The 18930-nt window shown below is 39.1% G+C and overlaps 1 protein-coding gene across 3 annotated transcripts in view; it reads right to left on the bottom strand.

The window, feature by feature from the left end:
* The window catches only part of PTGFR (prostaglandin F receptor), a 43029-nt gene extending 27123 nt beyond the window's left edge, over positions 1–15906 (bottom strand). Inside the window, exons 1-3 of one of the 3 annotated variants that reach the window (XM_031465449.2) lie at positions 15684–15906; positions 13373–14242; positions 4934–5007 (exon numbers count right to left, since the gene is read on the bottom strand). In XM_031465449.2, coding sequence (XP_031321309.1) covers positions 4934–5007; positions 13373–14170 — 872 coding nt within the window. In that variant the 5' untranslated portion in view covers positions 14171–14242; positions 15684–15906. Of the gene's footprint in view, positions 1–3975; positions 5008–13372; positions 14243–15683 lie in introns of those variants that run through there. The other 2 variants (XM_064493416.1, XM_010989069.3) reach the window with 2 other exon arrangements.
* Between the last annotated feature and the right edge of the window lie 3024 nt (positions 15907–18930).

The following is an 18930-nucleotide window of genomic DNA, read 5'->3' on the forward strand; positions in this document are numbered from 1 at the left end:
CTATCTTTTGTATTATTACCACTTATCTTAGACAGACAAACCCAAAGTGGGCAATCAGGAGAGGCACAATGACACACAATGGAAATCGTCCCTAGACAGACAAACTGCTGTCTTCTCCACCTTCCAGGAAAGCTTTTAGCAAGCTGGTTTTGATATCCGTATCTACAGATCAGCCTGCTATGAACTTAGACAGATGATCTAAAAAGACAAAGATCTCCAGCAATCCCACTCCTGTGGATATATCCAGAGAAAATTCTAATTCTAAAAGATACATGTGTCCCCATGTTCACAGCAGCACTATTTACAATAGCCAAGACCTGGAAGCAACCTAAATGTTCATGGACAGGTGACTCGACAAAGAAGATGTGATATATACACACACACACACACACACACACACACACACACATATACACACTACTCAGCCATAAAAAAGAATGAAATTATGCCATTTGTAGCAACGTGGATGGACCTAGAGATTATTATACTAAGTGAAGTCATTCAGAGAAAGAGAAATGTCATAGGATATCATTTATATACGGAATCTTAAAAAATGACACAAATGAACTTATTTACAAAACAGAAATAGACTCACAGACATAGAAAACACACTTACAGTTACCAAAGGGGAAAGGGAGGGGGATAAATTAGGAGTTTGGGATTAGCACATACACACTACTATATATAAAATAGGTAACCAACAGGTCCTAATGTATAGCACAGGGAACTACGTTCAATATCTTGTAATGACATATAATGAAAATAAATATATATATATATATATATATTTTATATATATATATATATATATAACTGACCACTACGCTGTACACTAGAAACTAACACAACATTGTAAATCAACTAAACTTCAATAAAGAAAGGCAAAGATCTCCTCTAAATGCCACGCATTTAGAACTACTTAGTATTTCTTTCTTAACTGAAAACAGTTTGTTTGAAATAAGAAACAGTCTGCTTGAGTTGTCTTTGGATTTTAAGTGGAGAAAAGGATCTCCCTACATCCTGTAAGAGCTTCAAAAACACGTCATGCTATCAAAGTTTATACCGTGGATTTTTTTTTAGTTCTTTGGTACGTCAGGTAGTTTTTGGATCCATAAATACTATATGAAAGAAATATTGTCTCAAAAATGTCATTATAGAAGCATATAAAGATTAAGCTGTATCAGACACTAATTCTCTGTTCACCACACTATACACAAGCATAATGACATAGATATCTGTTGTCATTTGGCATTGCAGTTTGGAACCAAGCTTTCATACGAGGAACTGAGGAATAAGAAGGCATTCACACAGTTCGTTCTTTCTATGTGCAATTCCAGTCTGGCTTTTCCCCTAAAGAGTTCATTTCTAATTGAAGCAGATCCATAGGATATGCTGGGTTGGAGGAATATTCTCAGAAGTTTCTTCCTAGTGCACAGGTCTTGGGCAATTCCACACTAAATCCTGGAGCAGGACTGAGCAAGGAACAGGCCAGTTACAGGTGCTGAGGTCCACTGTGGTCTGTAGCAAATTCGTGGGACTAGGCAGAACTGATCTGCTTTCTAAACTAGAAATTAGCCATGCTCTTCCCTTCATTGACCCTCTTCCAATTTAACTTCATACATCCTAAGTTGGCAGAACTAAAGCATCTCCCAGAATACAGGCCATGGAATATGAGGACAGGTTCCTCCCCATGATGTATTTTTTTCAATTTCAGAATTCTGGAGCCCAACCAAGAGGTACCGAGGGGCATGGCTGAGAAGGAAAGAAAAGCTCTGCTAGTTTTGTTTGAATGCTACGATGATGCTGCATTCCATTGATAAGAATGGAGCTGAAGTGTCTTAGACTATCTCAATAACTAACAAATGCAGAAATAAAATCCAAAATACTGAAAAAGTCTACTGCTGTTATCGCGATGATCATGCTAAGCATCAGTATAAGATAAAGAAGATACCAAGGAAAAATGTTTTGAAACATCAGAGAGGGAAGATTTGTTTATATTTATAAAAGGAACAATTTATAACAAAGATATAACAGACATGAATTAGCCCCTGATGACATGACACTGAAATCTAAATCATAAAAATCCAATGAAATACAAATATAAGCTAACAAAACACGAACAGAATAAAATTCTAAGTTCTTATACACACACTGTCTGACAGAACAATTAGAAAAATAAGAAAATAAGATTCTGTAACTAATAATTATGATTCAACAGTTACATGTTGAACTTTGTAACTTAAAAAAAGAGAGAGAATGTAGATTCTTTTCAAATTCCCATGGGCTATTAACAAAATCTGACAATAAAAAGTTAACTAACTTGAAAACAGTAAGATTTATAAGTTGCTATAAGACATTTTAAAACTATTAAGCTAAACAACCCTTTGGAAAGACTGATTTTAAAAGAAAAAATACAAATGATTCACAAAACATTGGTAAAATAAACATATTAATGTATACATTTATAATTTGTATATGTATAATATATAAATTAATAGAGAAGAATATTTATAAGCAAATTCTCAATACAAAAGTTTGCTACTAAATTTATACTCTTAAAAACTGATTAAATTCTACTAAAATGTACCAATGTGGGATTAAGAAAAAGTGGAAAACTGAAACCAACAGCCAGAAAAAAAAACTAAAGTTCTATTTAAAAAAAATATTGAAATGGTGTCAAACCATCACAAAAAAGCTGTCATCTAAATTACTTCAATTATTTCAGTACATAGAAAAAAATTTCCCTACTGTCTTTTAAAACTAGTATAATTCTAGTATTAAAAGCAGAAGAATAAAAGAAAAGAAAATTAGAGAACTTTTTTAAAAACAAAAATATGCATGAAAGTTTCTCCAAAAATGTATACAAGTGCCCAACATCCACATGAAAAGATGTTCAACATCATTAGTCACCAAGGAAATGCAACTCAAAAGCAGAATGAGTTACCACTGGACATCAACTAGAAAAGCCATAATAAAAAATTGTTAAAGAAACGAAGTTTGGGTGAAAATATGGAGGCATTGGAACCCTCATCCATTGCCATTACATGGAAGAACCTTGAAAATCTCATGTTAAATGAAAGAAGCCAGACACAAAAGGCCACATACTGTAAGATTCCATTTATATGAAATATCTAGAATAGGCAAATCTGTAAGGCCAGAGGACAGAGCAGTGATTGCAAGGAACCACAGAGAGCAGGGAATGAGGATGGACTGCTAGTGGGCATGGGATTTCCCTTTGTGGGGGGTGAAAATGTTCCGGAAAAGACAGGGGTGATGGTTACACAGCACTGTGAATGTACTAAATGTCACTCAATTGTACCCTTTAAAATTATTTAAATAGTTAATTTTATGTTATGTGAATTTTGTCACACTAAAAATAAAAAAAAAAGTATCAAGATCAGTGCTTTCTTATACACATGCATGAAAAATAAGAGAAAATAATAAAATTTGATTGACAATAGAAAAAAATGTTTTAAAATCTTAGAATAAAAATGATGTGAAGCACTGTTATGAAGAAACTATGAAATTAATATTCAAAACATGATTCTGATCGTGAAAGAGAACACTCTATATTGTAACTGACAAACTGAACACAAGTCTAAATAAAATCTGAAGAAAATGTTAACTATAAGCAAACCTAAAGTTAGATCAAAATAAAGGGTATAGAAAGATCCAGACACATTTAAGTTTACATATAATAAAGGTAGGAATTTAAAACAGTTGCAAAAAGATCATTTAATAAATGATTTGGGGATAACTAGCTAACCAGTCAAAAGAAAATTCATGTTATTAACCTGCAAACTAACCAAACCAACATAAATTACATGTTTTTAAAACACAGATACAAAAAAGGAAAAGCAAAAGTTCTAGAAGAAAAAAGAAATGAACACCAGTATCATCTTAGCCTGAGAAAGTACTTCTTAACAAGAAACAGAAAGCAGTAACTACAAAAGAAATTATTGTTTCATTCGCCACTTGTATAATTAAGATGCTAAATTAAAAGGCTAACAATGAACCTGGCAAAACAACTACTTTTATAACCATTGATTGCATAATTACTTTTATTTATTAGCATTATCTGTTCTTTGTTATTCACAGAGTCCTTGAAAATACCCACACATTCACCAGAAAAGGAGATAATGCTCAATAATATACGACAAAAAAGTTTAACTACTTTGTGAACCAAAGAAATTAAACTAATATTCATTCTGTCTCAGCTGGGTAAAAGGATGCACCCAGAATGCTGAGTGTTTATCTCTGGGTAGTGAGATTTGGATGATTGTTTTTAATTTTAATTTGCAGTTTACTATATTTTCTTACAATAAAATTTTATAGTTAAAGAAAACATTTCATTTTTCAAAGCAGCTTGAGGGAACATAATACATGAAATTTAATACGTTCCCCAATAAGGAGAAAATGTCCGTGGAAATAAAGGGAGATCTTTCCAACGGAGTTCCTAAAACACGAGAGCGCCCTCTCCACCCTCACACCTACACACGCCAGCTTCCCGGGGCCTCTGCTGCTTCGTCCCGGCTCCTACATTCTCTCTCTCTGTCATTCATGTGGCTTTTATTTTCTTTGTCTTCTGGTCCTCTGCCCTGACCATAAATGCAAGAAGCCAAATAAAGGAAGATGGAATCATGGTAAGAACAATAACAATTACTGTTGCTGCTCTAGCTACAGCGTTATTATTTAATACTTAACTAATGCCCCGCTGGGCCCAGAGTTCTCCACTATTACTGAAGCAGTTAACCTTCTGCCCTGCTCCCAGGCAAGGCCAGAAAAATATAAATGGTTATATTTATGTCTTGTTAAAAGAGGAAAGAGAAGGAAAAGGACGATGCGCGTAACAGATTGGAGGAGCGAGTGCAAAGATCGTGGATAAATTAAAGGAGCTAGAAAGGACGGTTTCTAGAATCTGGGTCGGGAGTACCTCCCCTGGTCATGTTCTGTGTCTGCTTTTCTCTCCGCCTGGAGAGACACCCAGCCTCTTTGTTCAGCAAAAGCCTGCCGAGAGAATAAACCGATGAGTGAATAGATTAACAAGCAGATTAAAGCATAAGTGATTTTTAATTGTCTTCATTTACATTATTAATGTTCCCAGCCTTGCTTTTCTTTATTTTCAGTCCTTTCTAACACTTTCTTAGCCTAAATTCTTGGAAAGAGTTAGTGGTTTTTGTAACCTTCATTTTACCAACATTTATTTCTCTTTTATGTCCTGAATCACTTTCCTTGTCAAAAGATAGTATAAACCATTAATCTGAATTTTTAAATTTATGTTATCTGACTTAATTTTTCTTCTACTCATGTTTCATTGCTTGAAAAACCTTCTAGCTTTTAATATTAACTTCTTCCAACCTGCTATATTCTGATCTTGTTCTAACCTTGCTAGGACCTGTCCACAACACTAGTTTCTTATCTGCAGCTTTTTATCTCTCTAGAAATTATATACATTATTATCTCTTTTCTCCTTGGTTTTACATTACAATTTGCATTACTTGACTTTGGATCACATTTATTTCCAGTAATTTTTCCCTCCAAATCATATACTACAGATATTTATATGTTATCAAAAATAATCTCATCCATTCCATTCATGACAGAATACCGGCTATTCTATTATAAAGTATAATCGAATATCATCATATTTCCATTTTCTATACATGTCCTCTCTTCTCCTTTTCTATAAGTCCTGTTGATTAAGGCCATAGATATTGAGACCAATTAAATCAAAGAGACTGTTAATCTGTATCTAGAACACCGCCCAGCAGTTGGTAGGTGCTCAATAAATCTGTCAATTAAATAAACCAGTAATTACTTGCAGACCACCAAATCAGAAGTAATAGCTTCCTACTCCAGTGCCATCATTCATTTAATAACTAATTTAAAAGTGCCTTTGATCATTGCGTTGACAGATGATCTCTCGTTGGCTTTTATGGATTGGAAGCATTAATATTTAATAGTAACAGACAATAATGATAACAGTATAATGACCGAAGCATATGGTACTGTGTCACGCACTATTTTAACTTACGTACGTTAATTTATTTAGTTCTCACAGCAACCCAATGAAACAAGTACTATGACCCTACCAAGTCTACACATGAGGAAACTGAGGCAAAAAGTGGTTAGGGACACCTAGAAAGTGGAAGAAACAGGACTTGAGCCCAGACTCTTCTATTGCCTCTTCAAGAGCATATTACCTCTTACTCTATATCTTTTACTCCAACTAAGTTATCAGCTCTTTGAGGAAAGAGCTTTATCTTTTACTCCCTGGAAACAGTCACAGCCCCAAGAGTAATGCCTTACGCATAACATTCTCAATATTTTTTGCTGATGTTAACTTGATTCAAAAATGATTAATACCTCATAAGTTATTATAATGATAAGTTATTAGAATATTCGAACTCCAATAAGATGCGAAAGATCAGCACAAAACATCTTTACTTCTCATGAGGCAGTGAAATAAGGAGCAATAATCTGAACCTTCAAGTGGAAAATGCCCAAGAACGTTTTCTGGAGCTATGAGCTCCCCTGTCCCTTTCCAGTGCAACCAAACCTTCTCAATAGAGGATTGAAATGGAAAACATCTGAACAGATGATTGTTTCTAATTGAGATGCTGGGTGGCAATGCCTGCAATGGCTTTTTGAGGATTTGGAGATTGTGTTGAGCATTTACTCTGTGCCAATCCCTGTGTCTCGAGAAAAATTGCAAGGGCAGATTATATTTTCTGCCCCTTTTAAGTGCTTTTAAGTGAGTACTGTTATTATAATCAGTTCACAGATGTACAAAATTGGCTGAGAGTAACTCCAGGTCACTCCAGGTGGGGTTGGGACCCTGCCCCCTGCCTGAGCTTGAATAATTACAGTAATCTAAAAGAGAGGCTTGATTTGGGTACACTAAAATAACTAAAGAGAATCCTACGAAATCCAATTGTCTCCGTCTCCTTTGCCATCACACCGCAGCCACACTCCATTTTAGCATTTCACAATCTGAATTTAATTTGGGGATTCAATAGCTCAGGAGGAGTGAGTGAAACCACCTCCTTTTCTGTATAAAGCCACAACTGCACCCACACCTCGGGGGCATTGCCATCCTGACACCCAGCATGGAGGATGGGCAGAATGATAAATTTACACAAGCTTTGAAACGTAGTATGTGCAAATATCCAGAGACAAATTTCTCCTATTGAGTGAAATCCTCTGTAGATACAGAGCAGCAGCATTGCTATACCAGGTAAAACATATCTGGTGTGGCTGTAAGCACCTTCCAAAGCAGGTGTAAGTGGAATGCATTTTATGTACCTCCTGTAAGGGTAAGACTAAGCAAATGAAGTTACAGTGGGCAACCCAGAGAGATTCTGGACACATCGACATCTTGAATTGTTCTTCAAATGTTTGGGAGTTTAATAAAAACCCCAAAACACATTAAGCCAGAAGAGTTTTAGATCCATGAGGGTATAAATTTAATCCACATGTTTCTGATTCATTTACACTTGAATCATTCAAGCAATGTTTTGTAAGTGCCGTCTCAAACGTCTATGATATCTTTGGCCATTTTTATGTCTTTCTCCTTAAAAACAGGAAGTCATATTTTGCCAAGAGTAAATAAACTTAAAATACCAAAATATTCCAGACCACCATGCACATCTAAAGCAACAGATTTTTGTGTAAAGTCTCAACCTAGCAGTGTCTTTTTTTTTTTTTAATTGATTGACTTTTGCTGGTCCAGTTTTACCCCATACAGTTCCATGAAGGGAGACAAAATACTCAAAGGAGTTCAATTCCAAAGGCCTATACATAGCTCAATATATACCAGATCACACTGTAAACCTATGTGTAATATGCTGTACATTGAGATACTGTGTGAACAGAAGATCTCCCCAAGCTGGCTGGATTCTGCAGGAAACAGACTTAGAGACAGAGATCTTACATGCAGGAATTTTTCTGGAGAGTGTGAGGCGATGAGGAAAGCAGGATTTCACAGAGGGAGAAGCAGGTCTGGAATGCAATTACAAGCTCTGAAGCACGGATGACCCTTCAGAAGTGTCCGACATGAGGCAATGAGGTCAACCAATTGAGTCCTGACCTCATCAGCATAGTTTCAAAGTGGAAATGAGGACCATGACCCACTGAGCCCTCCTTCACATGAGATTCATTTAGCAAAGGAATTAAGCCCAATTCTGTGCCAGACGTTGGTCCCTTTCTTGAAGGAGCTTACATGCCAGAGGCAGAAGCCAAACAACCACGAAACAAACACAGTTAAATGTACCCCATGTTGTCAGATCCTGCTAAGTGCTATGGGAGAAATAAAGCCAAGGAATGGAAGAGAGAGAGAAAGGGTACTTTTGAAAACAGCCCAGCTAGACAGCATGACATTAAAGAGAGGAGTTAGGGGAGAGCCACGTGGATGTCAGGAGGAAAGCACTCCAGGCAAGAGGACACCGAGGCTTCAGGGACAGGGATGTGTTCCCAAATCTCTTTGAAGGTCCTGTCGCTGACCTCACACCATGTACTCCGTGCCCACCCAAACATGAGAGCAGCCTGAATTCTTATCATGTAAAAATACATTAATATATCTCTAAAGCATACCTTTTCTTCTGGATATAAATTTTGAGTTATTTAAGAATGTTTATACATTGTTCACATTTTCTTTTCACTTGAAGCATATAAATGTACCTCTGTCCACCATCCTTTTGGTGTAGAGACAGGTGCACAGACACATACACGGAGTTCCATCACCCAGTTCTTAATTACGATCCTGAGAGCCAACCTTTCAAAGAACGCAATCCTCACTAATAGCTGAAATGTCCTCTTTTGCTGTGTTGTTCTGTCATTTGCCACTCGCTCTGTGAGACCTGGTCATTATGATGCCAATGCCTTTAGCAATTCAGTAAAATTCAATTAACCATTCAGTTCTTTGATTTATATCTGACAAATATCTTCGTGACCAAATGTTTGACTCTGTTGACTAGAAATACTAGCATAAGATTAACAACCTCAGGAAACTCAAATTCAAACTCTGCTCATGCAAGAAAACACATTTCCTGGGTAAACTCACCTACGTAAGATACCATTTTTCTCTTCAGATATTTTATACTTCTTTTCCCAATTCAAAATGATCCTCTACTCTTGAAGAGAAGAAAAACACCTGAATGGCCTTCCAGGAACAGATCGCTGAGGTTTAATTGTAGTATAGAGTGACAACTGCTGACTTAGGGAACAGATTAAAAACGACCATTTGGTTTCAACATCTGCTCAAGTAACTCTCATGTACAAAACTCAGAATCCACATTCTGGTCAATCATTTCCAATCTCTTGACATTCATACTACTTAAGTTACAGTCACCCAGTCAGCAAGTATTTACTGCTCTGCCGAACTAGTGAGACAAGCACAACAGTAATACTAAATTCCTTTTAGGATTACATATTCTAGAAATGGAACATTAAAAAGAACCATTACCCACAGAAAGACAGAAACAAACAATATTTTTTAAAATGTTATCTGAAAGTGCGGGCAAATGTCTTCTTTTCACCCTCACTCTAGAAACATCAAAAGAATATCTTCAAGATTGATTTATTAAGAAGTGATTCACTTAGGATGCCCAAAAGACAACGTTATAATTGCCATTTGGCCATCAAGGATATCTGTATTAACTTGTTCCTAAATGGAACTGTAAGCTAAGTGCCTATTGTATTTTCCCTGTATTTTTCAGTTAGGATTGTAATGAAATGAATTTATATGAGTTAACCGTGTTTAAAACTATAAAATTCAGATATTGTAAAGTTTTAAAGGTCCTTAACAAGTTATATTTTCAACTAATATTATGATTTTCTATATTTCTAAATCTCAGTTCCTGAAAGCACACATACACTTCCTACTTTGTGAAAATAAAAAAAAAAATTAAATTAAAAAAAAATCACCACAGGGGATTTACAGGGTAGTGGAAGTATTCCATACGATACAGTAATGGTGGACACATCTGTCAAACCCCACACACTGTACAACACAAAGAAAGAACCCTAATGTAAACTGTAAACTTTAGTCAGTAATAACGTATTCATATTGGCTCATCAACTGTAGCAAATGTCCCAGATGTTAAAAATAAGGAAGTCTGGGGCAGGAGGGGTGGAGACACAAGAAGGTATATGTGGACTCTGCTTTCCACTCATTTTTCTGTAAACCTGAAACTACCCAAGAAAAATAAAGTCTATCAAAAGCGAGAGAGGGAGATTTCATGATCAGTTTACCTTTGTATTAGTTAAAACGAATCGTCAAAATGAATAAAGTATCCCCTTTTTCATCAGCTACGAGTTGAAATAGTTTTAGAAATGATGCCACTATTGATAAGTTTTGATGCAATAAACCCTGCCAAGCCCAGGCACCATCGTCGGCACGACCCACTGCCTCCCTTTAGTGTACGCTCCTGGACCCTTCTTCCAGTTTGACACTTGAAAGTGACAGTGAACACAGGAGTCAAAGAGTGTGTACACATGTTCATTCCAATTACAAATTCAACATTTCATACGTATCAACCACAGAGAGAAGGCACGTGGTATAAAGGAGGGCATTGACCTGGGAGCTGTCACAATTACAGTGCATCTGTAGGCACTCATAAGCTTGGTTTCAGAGATACGTTAAAAATCAAGAAGTTTTTAAAGTAGGGTGGACTGGTAAATGGGGAGGGTGTAGCTCAGTGGTGGAGCGCATGCTTAGCATGCACGAGGTCCTGGGTTCAATCTCCAGTACTTCCATTAAAAATAAGTAACTAAATGTAAATAAATAAACCTAATTTATCTCCCCCACAAAAGAAATAAAAAATTTAAAAAATAAAACAGGGTGGAGAACGATGGCTCAGTCTTTTACACCCATGCAGTCCCTCCTGGGCATTTAGGGGAAACAGAAGAAATGTTTCAACTGAGGAGTGAGTACTGGCTGTTATTGTGGCATTCCCAAGCCTGACTTTTACACTCTGGTTCCCTTTAGAGCTGTCTGATGACCTCAACCTAACATGCCAGGCACTTGTGTCCAGACCACAAGTTATAAATCCCTTAGCCAGAACTTGCCATAAAGACCCAAGTCTCCACAAGAGAAAGAATGCCAGGAACAACTCAAAACATCAACCCCCAAGAAGTATCTGTGGGAGACCTACTACGCAACCAACACAGAAATAATGTTTACCCTAAAAAGCGTTTTAGAAGCATTGACATATTGGCGTCACAGATGTAGCAATAATTCTTAAAGAGAACGCAGACCTCAGAAAATGTTCCACAAAAATATAAAATTATGTTTCCACTAGGAAATATGTTTAGAATATGGATTAAATTGTAACATCTATTTTAACAGTAAAGAAAGCCAAAAATTCAGAAAAAGAAACTAGAGAAAAGCATAAATTCAAAATATCCACGGCAAGAATAAAATTTCGCTACCGTCCATCATCTTACTGTATTTGACCTATAACTCCTATTTCTCACAGTCAAAAGGCAGAACTGAGCAGACTTTTAAAGATGACCCAGAACAAACTAAAAACTGAAACACCAGTGATTACTCCAGTTGTTCAGATTATCTGTCTCTCACTGAGTTCACTATTTCACGGTTTCTGGGTTTTCTCCAGAGCTCTGATCTTCATTTTAAATTTTTCATTAAATATTTTCAGCTACCTCTTTTCTCCCCTTCTCAGTATTCCCTTTCCAGCCCTCAAATTCATCTCATTTTTTTTTCTCAGACTCACTTTTTTATTTCGAAAAGCTACTCTATCTCAAAGTTGAAGGGAAAAAAAGGAGCATTGTCTAAGGGAATTCCCTTTGTCAAGCAGTATAAATTAAACTCTCCAAGGATGAACACTGAAATGATTCCAAGTATTGATAGAACTGGTCTCTGCTATTTAGATTCAAACAACCAAACCATGAGCTCAGATCAGACCCCTACATGGGTTCACCTAAGGCCTCCTAAACTGACAATAAGCAGGCCTCAGAAGGTTGACTTCCCATTGACAGATGGAGCCCAGCCTCTCCTAGGTTGGGCACCGAGGACCAATTCCAGGACATCATAGGAGAAAAGAATATTTAAATGATATAATTCAAGGAGCTAAATTCCAATTGTGAGAAAATAAATTGGAAAAGAAATCAGGAAACATTTAAAAAGTAGAAATCATTTTGCAGAATAAAATTGACTACCATAGGATCTGTCCACAAAAACCCAAAAAGCAGCTCTCAAAGACTTTTCTGTTCACCAGGACCATCAAGATTGTCTATGAAAACTTCACTGGCAACAATTTTTGGACAATGGACCTGTGGGGACCTAGAAAAACTGCACTAGTAACTAACAAGCCCCTTCATACTACTACGCGATGTATGACCACGACCTCGGTGTCACATCTGCCAGCATCTCACCTGTGTATTTTTACCTTACTTCTACCTGCGTATCACCTGTATTACTATCTTTGGATACCGGCCTGTTTCCCCACTGGTACAGAAAAGGGAATGAAAATAATCTTTGCTGCCCTGAGTAGCTACCTACACAAGGATGTTTCCTCTTTCATATGTTGTCACTTTTTCCATCATAAACTGCTGGAGTTATGGTCATACGTATCAATCATAAGTATTTTTCGTCTTCCACCTAGAAAGTCATATAAATGATTTATGTTTGTGGCTAATTCTTTAACTTTAGCTTTCTGCCTTCACTTCCAAATAGAAATAACAAGATGTTAAATATAGCTGCTGGCTAAATTAAAAAAGAGAAAGGATTGAAATGAAGAGAATCCCAGGCTCTCCTGCCAATCATACCTCTCCCTGCCTTCCTGGCAGCCTGGGTTAGTGAATTAGTGACTTCTTTACCTGATCTACCCACTGAGCTCACCTGAACCATCCAACTATTTCAACTCAGCACCTCCCTTTGCAGGCTGAGATTCGGTCCTTGTGTGTTGAGAAGAACCCAGTCTATAAGTTAAATGTCTATGAGAATTGCTACCAAGACTTACTGGAGTCCATTCCAATATTGTTTCATAGTTGGTTGTTTTCTTTCACATTTTAGAAACTAATCGTATTCAGTGTATGTAAACTATGTCACTTTTACTAAAGTTACTTGATTCCACCCTGCAAGCAGGTCACACTACACTACACTACAACTGTTTAGCAAGATATATCTTTTAATTCAGGGCTTACAGGGAAATAACCATCTGTGTCATAAATAGCTTAAATCTAAAGCTATTTAGAGTGCTAAAATAAGTTCTGAGTAGGGGTAAATTCCAGCATTTAAAAGATGAAACAGCACTGCCCATCAAGGCTAACAACTTTGAAAAACTCAGCAAAGACTACACTGAATGTAGATTAACTGAAGAAAGCAGAAATTGTCAAAACCATAGGTCCTTACCAGAAACGGACTCCAGCAAACACAGGAGACACACATGATAGCGAGGAGCTGGATGACCATTTCAAAGTGATGAGACTTGCCTTGTCTGTGCTGCTGACTTTTAAATGTAACTCTTAAAAGTGAAATGCCTGTGATGGCATTGCACAAGAGTGAAATACCAAGGGCTAGGAGCCCCAGAAAAGAAAAGAGTAGAAGATAAAACCTATCTTCCCAGTCTTTGATGTGCTCTGTTTTGTAGAAACACCACGTCCTTGACGCCTGAATTTTATAGTCACGATGCCCAAGGATGGGTAGCAAAGCGATGAAAACGGCAAAAAAGCACACGCCACTCAACATCATTTTAACATGTTTGGATGTAAGTTTCGTAGAGTGAAATATTGGTTTGGTGACACCAATACATCGCTCAATGGCCATCACACTGCCTAGAAAAAGTGGGCACAGACCAGAAAATACCAGGCAGATACCAAAAATACTGCAAAGGACGTTTGATTGGTCAAAGTGGATCCAGTCTTTATCAGAAGCATATACAAAGACTGCTATAGCTCCATTGATGAGGTGGCCAAAAAAATCTGTGATTACCAGAGCACTAGCCAAAAGCAAAAACGATGCCTTGTATTTCTGTCTAAATCTCTGGTATGCCTTCATGAGAATCGCGATGGCAAGGCTGTTTGATAATATTCCCACTGTCATGAAGATTATTGAAAAAGATATTGAAGTCCCTTTTTCTGTCTGGCAAGTCGTATTTGACAGGAGCCCAGCTGCAGGAGACACTGGCTGTTTGGAATTGTTCATGGACATTGTTGTGGAGATAAAAGCCGTCCACTCAAGTCATCTCCCTCTCAAGACAGTGCAGGCTTGCAGTCCAGAGATCTGTAGTATGAAGACAGAGAAATTATGAGCACTGGACTGCTGTTCGTCTGACATTTAAGGTCAAAGCACCCCAGCACCCTGCGGTAGGAATCAGATTTATCTGGCCTATCACGAGCAAGATTACATCATCCAGAAAACAGCACACATCTGCCTGCGGTTCCACATTTCATTTTCAAGGTAAAGAAGCTACCAGAATTGAGACCCCCGCCCCCTTGGTTAACCTCTGTGGCTAACTCTGCAAATGGGCACCTCCTACATCTCCTCCCGACACGTCACTGACACCTTAAAACCCTGAAGGTTTACAAAGTCACTAACAAGATTAGATTTAAACCCAATCGAGTTTTTAAAAGCATAATAGCCTATTTTAATAACCGGATGACCTTCTAAAGTTTCTGCTTTTTTCTCTGATGGGTTTTGTCCCCAAAGTGCAGATTATTTCTTTAGGAACTGTGTCTGCTTGTCAGGCAGACAAAATACTCTCCAAACTTTGGGAGGGAGCAGAATTCACTGACGCTGAATGGGGTTTCTCTGAATAAATTCTAAAACTATTTGATCGAGATCAAATAGCAACAAACCACACGCATCAGTGGCCCAGGAGACGGGTCGGTGTTGAGTCTCTAGGGGGGCTTTCTGGTCCAGCTACCACCTGTGCAGAAATCCCGGGTCCTGACGGGAAGGGTTGGCTGCGCTCACTGTGAGCACATCTGCCTGTGCTGCTGATTAAGCTAATTTCGGGGTAGCAGCATGCAATGTGAATTATTTATTTGTCGCTCTTTCCCTCGTGAGTCGAGAACTGAGTCACAGACCCTCTATACCCACCACCACTGTCACCCCGCCCCGAGCTAATTCGCCTGGCGTTTCCCGAGCAGCTTTCCGGGAGGCTAGGAATTCCGGAGCCAGCCTTTCCTGGGACCGGCCCAAGCGGGGCCGCCCCGGTTGCCTGGAGGGCCGCCGCCTCCTTCGGGTCTTACTCACAGCTTTCACCCACAACTACCCCGCCGCCCCCAGGCCTCTGCTTGCAACATCCTTCCCAAACCTCTTAACTTGCTGAAACTTTCAGCGATTGCTCAAACGCCAGAGGGCCGGCTTCCCTCCCACCCGGGGGTGCGCCAAAGGCCTGGGCCGGCCTCGGTGCCGGAGTGGGGCGGGCAGGGAACCAAGGGAGCATTTACGCATTTCCTTCTCCGAGACCCTTTCTACCCGGTCCCCATGAGCGCAGCTCAGAATCCGGATGGGTGAGCAAGGATACCCTGTTCTCCGCGGGCCTCCCCAGCTTGGGCATCTGGTCCAAACTTGTTGCCAAGCGCAGGCAAAGGTGCGCTCTAGCGCTGCCGGCTGCAGCCGCCGAGAGCCCGGGGGTGAGGTGGCTAGACCTCAGTGGGGTTTGAGCATCCGAAGGCCAGCTCGTGGGAATCCAGCCACTAGAGGGGTGATTGGTTACCTTGTGATCCCGGGCCGCGGGCAGGGCTCTCGGCGGAGCAGAAGAGCGCGCCGGGCCGTGGGCCATCCCGCCCCAGCTTCGCTCCTCCGCCGCCGCAGGTCCCGCCGGCGCAGCGCCGCGCTCTTGCTCCGGCTCCGGCTCCGGCTCCGGCTGGATGGAGTTCAGTCTAGCGGCGCTTCCCCCCGCGCGCTCTGCCCGCACGGAACCTGCCCGGCGCGCTCGGCTTCTCCGATCTCCTAGCACCTAGAGGCGCTCGCCTCCTGGGCGGGGTGGAGGGCGTGGGTGACCTCCGCCCCTTCCTCCCTTCTCTCCTCTCCGCCCCTTTTGCCTTTAGCCCAGAGCGGGGCCAAGAGAGAGTTGAGCACCGCGCTGGGATGCTCCGGCCCCCGCATCAGCATCGGAGCTGCCCTCTCAACAGCCCGACCGCTTAGGGGAAAGTTTTGTTTTTAACTCATTTTCCAGCTAAAGTCGCCATCTCTAAGTCTGAAAAATAGGAATCTGGGGAGCTGAGGAAAGTCTTCGGACCGCTGTCGTGACAGCGTGTTGAACTGTCAGATTGTAGTTTGCAGACAGTTCATCCAGGTAGAAAGAAAGAGACGATGTATTTGGGGAAGGATTAGTGGCCGATATCCTTAGGAAGTTAAAAACGGGTATTCAGCCCAAGTGTTGTCAATGGAAAGTCACTGCCTTAGGATTCATTGTGGCTTAGAAGACTGGACTGTTTGTTGCTTTCTAAAGAATGAGAGAAGGGTTAGGGTTAGGTTTAGGCGAAAAGTATTCTCAAACACCTGCAGATAAGACATTAGTAACATTTTAATGATTTAAAAAGCCCAATGGTGAGAGAATTTCTAGTGGTATGTTTACCCAAAGAGATATGAATCTAACAAATTTTGTGGAGATCATTTCATGATTAAGTTTTAAAATATCCACTACTTCACCAGGTTAAAATTGAGCCATTTTAATCCTGTAACTGCTTTTTGCCAGCATTGTTTTGATCCATACCTCTTAACTGTATCTCATTTTTATAGCTAAACACTTATGGGAATCTGCTACTGACCTTTGCTCTTTATTAGTAAAATGTTGCCACCACATATGTGAAAAACCAATGTCACAAGAAAACAACCCGTCTTTTCTCCATTCTAAAATCAGAAAGGGCCTCTAAATTCCTGGCAATTGAAAAGGATCATAAAATACTAGAGGGAGAGAAAATAAATTAGTCATTAACTATAGAAAAGAATGGTTGCAGAGTTTTCCCCTGTGGCAGATACTGAGATGTTTTTAATGATATGATCATAACATAAAATAAACTGTTACTGAGGTATGGGGAGAATTGAAAATTTTGGTTGATCAAATATTCTGGTTAGCAGAGAAATGTTATATCTGGATGATCAGTATCCATAAAAACAACTATGTAATAAACCACACTGAAAACGTGAGTGACACAGAGCACTGGTCTTTCCTTTAATGATTAATAACACTTAATCACATTATATGCAATTATCCATTTACTTATGTCTCTCCCACTGAACTAAATGCCTACAGAGGTCTTAGTCATCTCTCCATCCTCACCCAGGACTATCCTGACCACTTAGCAAATGCTGTTTGAATTCGTCAGTGTTACAGTCAGCATTTCCTGTATTATATCTCAAGATCTTAGAAAGTCTCATCTCTCATTGGTGCATCTTACTAACATCAACTGCTGTCTACAGGGTAAAAGAGGAAAAATCTCATTCATGCCATTTCAAATTGTAACATTTATTATGTGATCTGTTCAAAACAATATTAATTTATTTTTCAAAAATACTAGATAAATCCTAATTTTTGAAAAGATATCTTCTTTGCATGTACTCTTGGAGTTCCTTTTTTAGAATCCATTTCTTAATCAAGACACATTTCACCTGAGTATCAATAAAAGATTCTAAAGCACTTACATTACTTCTCAACATAGAAAGTATATATTAGTATTAGTAGAGCAAACAGCCAATTTACATGGAAGATTAAACACCTAACTACTCATAAAAAAAAAAAAATGTATGTGTCTGGATTGTAAGACCCAAGTCCGATCCCCTATTCAAAGTTCCCGATGGCAGCCTCTGACTGCATATATAAGGAGGAAGAGCTGGTGAATCTGCAGATGAGGGAAACAAACAGATCAAAAATTAGCAGGGGGTGAGAGGTGGCTGATAAACTCTTCTGAAAAGTGGTAGTTGGTATTATTACTGCTGAGAAGTGGGTGTGCTTAAAACTCTTATTTTATACATTCCTTCAGCAAATTTCTTGAGAACCTACTTTGTGTCAGGCACTGTTTCTAGGAGGCAGAGTTACAGCTGTGTGAACAAAGCATACAAGCTCCTGCTCTGTCTGGCTTCTGGACTGGAGGAGGACACTTATTTTTGTGGAGTGTGCGCCCAGAACCTGGACGTGATTGTGTGCATTCCATTTGGGTTAATGGAGATAAAGCTGATGTCAGCCTGTGTACAAGGAGCTAATATACCATGACAGGTGTGTGCCTGGCAACCACCTTCACTCATTAGATGGAGAACACTTTGCTCAGAAGAGTGTATAGGCTATAATTAAAGTCAGAGAAACCGGGACTCAGTGACACTGAGGCTGAAATAAAAATGCCATAAAAATCAAAGAGTGTGTTGGAAGTTGATTTTTATAGTTTTAATAAAACTGTCTTGGGAAGCTTTTCTGATATTTACCATCAACATTAATGCTAGGAAATATGCCTCAGTTTGGTAGTAATGAAAATAATAACAACTTCTTTTGCCTTTTTATTTTCATTATGTAACTGTTTGAAACACAAAAAGTAACATGTAAGGCATTTGTAAGTTGTGAATCACAATATAAAATGAACACCCATGCACCTACCACCTAATGTAAGGACTGCATTAATTTCCTAGGGCTGCTGTGACAAAGTATCACAAACTGGGTGGCTTAAACAGCAGAAATGTATTGTTTTACAGTCTGGACGTTAGAAGTCTGAAATCAAGGTTTTGGCAGGGTTAGTTCCTTCCGAGGGCTCTGAGGGAGACTGTTCCACGTCCCTGTCCTTGCTTCTGGCAGTCTTTATTGTTCCTTGGCTTATAGATGCATCATACCAATCTCTGCCTTCACCTTCACATGCCATTCTCTCCGTGTCTGTCCTCACATGGCCATCTTCTTATAAAGAGCCCAGTCTTATTGGATTAGGGATCCACCCTCCTCCAGTACGACCTGGTCTTAATTGATTACATCTGCAACA

Source organism: Camelus dromedarius, chromosome 14, assembly GCF_036321535.1.
Source record: "Camelus dromedarius isolate mCamDro1 chromosome 14, mCamDro1.pat, whole genome shotgun sequence".
NCBI classification, from domain to species: Eukaryota; Metazoa; Chordata; class Mammalia; order Artiodactyla; family Camelidae; genus Camelus; species Camelus dromedarius.